The sequence below is a fragment of the Octopus bimaculoides genome, chromosome 1, assembly GCF_001194135.2.
Source record: "Octopus bimaculoides isolate UCB-OBI-ISO-001 chromosome 1, ASM119413v2, whole genome shotgun sequence".
Classification (NCBI taxonomy): Eukaryota; Metazoa; Mollusca; class Cephalopoda; order Octopoda; family Octopodidae; genus Octopus; species Octopus bimaculoides.
In genome coordinates, this window is record NC_068981.1 from 10,715,212 (window position 1) to 10,721,587 (window position 6,376).

The 6,376-nt window shown below is 36.8% G+C and overlaps 2 protein-coding genes across 2 annotated transcripts in view; one reads left to right on the forward strand and one right to left on the reverse strand.

The window, feature by feature from the left end:
• Positions 1–6,376, reverse strand: part of LOC106878188 (uncharacterized) — a 28,888-nt gene that overhangs the window by 14,238 nt on the left and 8,274 nt on the right. The window lies entirely within an intron of this gene.
• The window catches only part of LOC106878189 (uncharacterized), an 18,037-nt gene that overhangs the window by 8,870 nt on the left and 2,791 nt on the right, over positions 1–6,376 (forward strand). The window contains exons 6-9 of the mRNA XM_052978517.1: positions 1,053–1,177; positions 1,765–1,862; positions 3,121–3,205; positions 4,049–4,120. Coding sequence (XP_052834477.1) covers positions 1,053–1,177; positions 1,765–1,862; positions 3,121–3,205; positions 4,049–4,120 — 380 coding nt within the window. The remainder of the gene's footprint in view (positions 1–1,052; positions 1,178–1,764; positions 1,863–3,120; positions 3,206–4,048; positions 4,121–6,376) is intronic.

Sequence of the window (6,376 nt, forward strand, 5' to 3'; positions counted from 1 at the left end):
GGGGGGGGGGGGGTAGAAAATACGAGATAGTGGGAGCTTCGCTGCTGTGAGTTTGGTGTCTATGAATCGACCATTCGTTCAACGTATCGAGTGCGTGGAGAAATCCCGGTGAATAACTAGGAAAGACGAACTGAAGGAGCTTTAATATTGTAAAAAAACGTGAGCTGTATTTATAAACTATTCCCAGGTGAGACAGATGATTGAAATTATTTCATGTAGAACGAAATCATTAACTTCGCAGCAGATATCAGACAACAGCAACAGATTCCACTAAATCGATGAGTCTCACACGAAGGGAAAAGGGGGATGTGAGTTCGAGTCCACAGCTAGTCACCTACACTTTTCTCTGCAAAATAGGGATAGTTTATCCTGTTCAGGCTATATTAGCATTATTCTGCGATTGAGAATTTAAAATCACTTCTTTAACTTTCTAAAAGACATCTCAACGCTTCTAAAAGCAAACTTCGTTTGTTTGTTTACGTTTGTCATAATTTGAATTTAACCTGAAAATTATTTCGTCAGCTGTCTGTCCAAATAAGATTTTTATTTCACTCCTCACACGTTAATTTCCAACATTGCGATTGTTTTATTTCGAGATTTGAAGTTGCCACATGTCTTGTATAAATTTAAAGTGAAAGGTTTGAATAAATCCGTCAACTTAGACTTTAAAGCTTTGTATATTTTATACTTAGTGAGTTTTACTTCTCGTCTCATTGAGTTTGTTACTGTTTAATGTCTAAGTGTTATATCGTTATACCTAGAACCGATGCACTCAACCAAATTTTAAATTTTTACTCGGAATCTTTAGAACAATCCACACGAAATCCTTGTTAGACTATCGCAAGCGAAGTAAGGAGTGGCTAGTTTGTAATGGGTTGTAGTCGTTTAACATATTGTAATAGTCAAATCAAATATTAAAAATGCATTCAAAATATATTTGGTTCGGCAACACATACGTACAGTATGTAATATATGTAGTGCTGCGAGGCTAATTAAGTTGCATTTAACGGAGAAATTATTTAAATACTTATGAAAAGCCATTTTATATTCAGGTTGGTGGCTGTCGATGGAATCAAAGAACAACTTTGTGGATCGGTGTTGTTCTGCGGCTGATGTTACAACTTTGTACAAAGGACGTTTCTTAGGCAAGAACTACGCCACACTAGGAATACTTTTGGTGAGTTACTTTATATAATTAAAGCAAAACATTTGCTTCATGCGATTTTTACACTTTAAAATATGAGAGGTATTGCCAGAATGATTGGTGTCGGAAATAATGCCAGTATACTTTAGATTCCATTATCTTCGTTTTGAGCTCATATCTTGCCAATGTCAGCTTTTCATTCTAGTAGTTCTCAAAGTACTGAAGGCGAAATGGTATTAGATTTATAGCTACAAATCTATGTACCATAAAATATATAGATTTCTATATTTATAGATATGGATTTATACTTCTACAGATTTATTTGTATAAATCCATAAAGGTATATTTATACTTGTTTGTAACACCTATATAAACAGGTAAAAATACTTATACTATTGGTAACAGTGAACACTAATGATTACACTAATACAAATATCCTTATAAACTACTTAAAAGTATTAGTTTGTTAGCATTAGATGTGACTGGAATTAGCAAGTAACTATTGGTTTAGAAGAGGTTTAACATTTCAGGCAGATCCTCTTATTTGATTCAGATATTGGAGCGACAGACATCTTTAAAAATAAATGAATAAAATAGAATGAAATTTAAATCTGTTTCAGTATGACAACTATCATTATACGGAAGAGTACTGCATTGTTAAGCAACAACTCTGCATGGCTGAGACGAATGCATTGATACCTGATACGAAGCTCGGAAGGTATTTAATTACTAAACATTTTCCTAATCGTTTATAAGTGATTTGGGAATGGCCGACTGGTAGAGAAGAAATTCGCTTCATAACTATTTGGTTTCGTGTTTGTATCTTTAGCAGCATCTTTAGGAAATCGCTTCTATGATATCCTGGGAGCAACGAAAGCTTTATTAGGGAAATTTGGAAGGCTAAAACTTAGGCTAAAACTTAGGCTAAAACTTTGTGGATGGTAGAATAATCGGTCTCTCCTGGATTTAAATAATGCTAATTCCTACAGAGTCCCAAGGGCCTGCGAAGCAAAGTTCCAATGCGAGGAGAATTCCTTCCATCAATTATGATGCTGAAAAGGCCTGGAGACTGGCATTGTTTTTTCTAAGACTTTAAAAACACATTTCCTTAAATCAACTTTTTTACGATAGATTTAAACAGCCCTATACTTCAATTTCGTAGATGGAAACTGAAATAAACCTGAGTGTGTGCTTGTTCCCCCCCACCACACACCGCTTGAAAACTGGTGTTAATTTAAGTCTTTGTAAGCACTGACGCCCATTCTGTGGCTATGGTTTTTAAAAGGAACAAAAGCTTACTTTTGAAAGGTATATTGGTTAAATTGTAGCTGGATCTACATTAGTATTACCTGAATCTGAAGAGTTCATCATTACCATTTTAACTTTATATACTCTTTTACTTGTTTCAGTCATTTGACTGCGGCCATGCTGAAGCACCGCCTTTAGTCGAGCAAATCGACCCCGGGACTTATTTTTGTAAGCCTAGTACTTATTCTATCGGTCTCTTTTTGCCGAGTGACGGACATAAACACACCAGCATCGGTTGTCAAGCAATGCTAGGAGGACACACACACACACACACACACACACACACACACACACACACACACACACATATATATATATACGTATATACGACGGGCTTCTTTCAGTTTCCGTCTACCAAATCCACTCACAAGGCTTTGGTCGGCCCGAGGCTATAGTAGAAGACACTTGCCCAAGGTGCCACGCAGTGGGACTGAACCCGGAACCATGTGGTTGGTAAGCAAGCTACTTACCACACAGCCACTCCTGCGCCTATAGCCACTCCTGCTCAGATTCTGTAAAACATTTTTTCGGATTCTTTTAAATCACTCGAAACACAAAATCAGGTTGTGCATATAATTTTAATTTTTCCTTCTAATAAGCTAACCTCTAATGATCTAATTAAATCTCTTTGTAAATTAATATTTCCCCAATCTGAAATTTCTTGGCAGACAATTTAATGATGCTTCAGAGATATCGATGTTACAAATGGAAGTGTTTGAACGGTTTTCTGACAGCAATGAACAATTCTGCATGGTAAGTTGTGTACTTTTGTCGGGTGACTGGCACGTTGCCTAACAGTAACTAGGATTAGTAGTTTCTACTGAGAAATTGTACTAGCAGTTAAGACAATCATAGTTATGTTTAAGCAAAGTGAAAGCTCCTAAAATCATAATTTACTTGATCTAACAGATTAGTTTATGCATGCATCCATATTCTCACCCAAAATTTCCTTAAGGGTTATGAGGGTAGACTTCAGACCTCCCCCGTAAGGTCCTCTGAGAAACAACCTTCATTACACTTTGCGGCTGGATTCCCTATCGTTACAAAGATTATGGATATTAGCCAACCACCTTGTTCTTAGTTTATCCCTTAGGTCTCTCATCGATTGGTTTTGCTTGGAAACTCCGTCTTGTAACTCCAGTCCGTTTTACCGGAGCTATGATCTCTCACTGCGGAGAAGTAGAGGCTCGATCTGGAGAAACTCCTTAATCTTGGAGCTACAAACCCAATGAGTAGTTACTCGGGTGGATTTGAACCGGAAGACAGTGTCAGAAGTGCTGATGGGCACTTTGTTCGACGTACTGACGAATCTGTTAGGCAGCTACTTCATGTTTATAAGATCTTGCTGGATTATGCTTACACTCCGGAGGATAAAATTAGAGAGCATTTCATTGCAGATCACTTTAAGAAGTCTGTCCAAATCTGTTTTCATATATTTTAATACACTACAACGAATGGTCTCTTTTGATCAAAATCCTTTGCAACATATTTTAAAACTGAATTAAGAATAGATTTCAGATTTTAAGTAACTGTAGCTTCCATAAAATTACATACATGCTATTGGCTATAATACAAATGGCAGCCATTTTGTTGCAGTTGTTGGACAGCTTGAAAGATTGCGATGATGCTGTGGAAATAAATTCATTGGCAAAAGTATTAAGCAGCAATGTAAGTAAAACCATTAGATTCGTCTTTCTTTACTCATCCCTGCAGTATATAATATTTTGACTTGGTTGTGATGTAATAGTTGCATGTTAGAATCATATGGAATTAAATCTGATCAGCTGCGAAGTTCAACTATTTCCGAAAGCCGTAGACTGCACTGCTGAAGGATCGCTCACCGACACTCGTCAAGCATTAGTCTTACTTCCTGTCAGTCCTGCACCAGCATGTGATGTACTGAATGTTGCATGTCCCTTATACTTACTGTCCTTATTATCTTAACTGTCTAACTATGCACCGAACCGTTTTGCAAAAGTTGCAGCATGTTTCTCCACTCATCTTAAGAATACAGCTAATGTTCAGTTTCATGCTTTATCACAAGCTTGGACAGACGTAAAATGTTCACTGAAATTGTCAAATTAGAAGTAAAAATCGGTAATTTGACGCAAAAGCTCTGTTTGTCTATCAAACTTCATTGACGGCATTAATCAACTTGACGATGGAATTGACTATTGACGAAGGTGCGGCACAATGGGTTCGCAATCGTAAGGTCATAGTTACTAAGCGAACCTTTTTATGCACACAGCCGCCATGCCCGCGTCTATATCACTGATATTTTACAATAACACGCAATGTGTGACTCTCCGGTCAAGCAGATGGAGAGAAGGGTAAAACAAGAAACGGAGTGGGTGACTATCACAAACTCTGAAGGCAGGTGAATAGCATTCAGATTTTTCTCTCGAGTCACTGGTATTTATGCTATAATAGAGAAAGCTGCTTATTAATTAGGCATGCAACAATTACTAAAAGTACTAAAAGAAAGCAATTATTACATGGTTGACCGTCTGGGAACATTTTTATAAATTCATGTTCTAAGAAATTTCCTGTAATTTCGATTTCTGAAGTTTCTTGAATTTTTTAACTCCAATTTCTCGCAAATTTAAATATTCATGCATCCAATTCACAACTTTAAATATTCATTGCATTCACTGCGGAGTAATCCATTCTCATTTGCAGAGTCTTTCAAGTTCTCTTATAAGTTTTCATTCGCAATTTGGGAAACCGTCAGCTTATTCTATTAATGTATACGTAATTATTTATTGAATGAAAAAAATTTAAATACTCGTATAATTTTTGAACGCGGGATAGATGTGAGAAAAGCCTAGAAAATTGGGTAATTACTTTTAGACGAGGAGAAAAAGTTACCGAGAAGTACTCGAAACTTGCACGCTATTCAGTTTCCAAACACTCTGTACCACTAAGCCAATATATACACGAGTTGCACGAGCGACTTCAACATTGACATACTCGCGCGCGCACATAGATACACTGACACACAAATGAAAGGCAATGAATGTGTGTTTGCTGTTCATTGACAAAACTTGGCGCTGCATTACTTCTGCGAAGTTTTTTGTCAGTGAACAGGTCACGGTTTCAAAGTGAAGAAAATAGTTTGAGACAAATGAATTTTTAATTGCAGCGTGGAGGGTGTTTATAAGCCATTTAGGAAACGCACAAAAGCCGTTAGATCCTCTTCAACATTTAAAATTTAATTTGCCAAAATATTTCCGTCGCTTTGAGATCGAGACCTGTTCACTGACAAAATTCCGTTGTGTGTGTTTGTGTGTGTGAAGTTGTATACATATATAGACGCACGCATATATATGTGTGTGTGTGCGTTTGTTCCTCTCACCCCGTCTATCAGTGAATGGATACGTCTTAGGTTATATATGCGCATGTAACCTTATACATATTTACAAGTACACACAATCATATAGACACCTACACGCTCTCAAAAATATACGTATAATCTTAAAGTACACACACACTACGCTTATCCATCTCTCTCTACACACACACACATATATATATGACACCGTTTTCAATGACAACGGTTAAAATTCAAATTTGCTTTTATTTTACACGCATACATATACAATACATACGTATATCTACACACTAATACTTGCATGCATGTACATACTCATACACTAACATACTCACGTATACACACATACATCTACAGATACGTATATACGTATCAAACTATATACGCTCATACGGTTATATATAACGACATATATTTATTTTAGTATCATGCATCTCAATATGTATGTATGGATTTCCACATGTAAATGAGAGAGAAGGGTAGCTAAAGAGGGGTCCTCCCGAGTGGAATCTTGATGTTATCCCATTGGGATTTACGGTTGAGAGTGGGTTTGTATTCCTGTATACAGACAGCTTCAGTGACTTGTCTCAGCA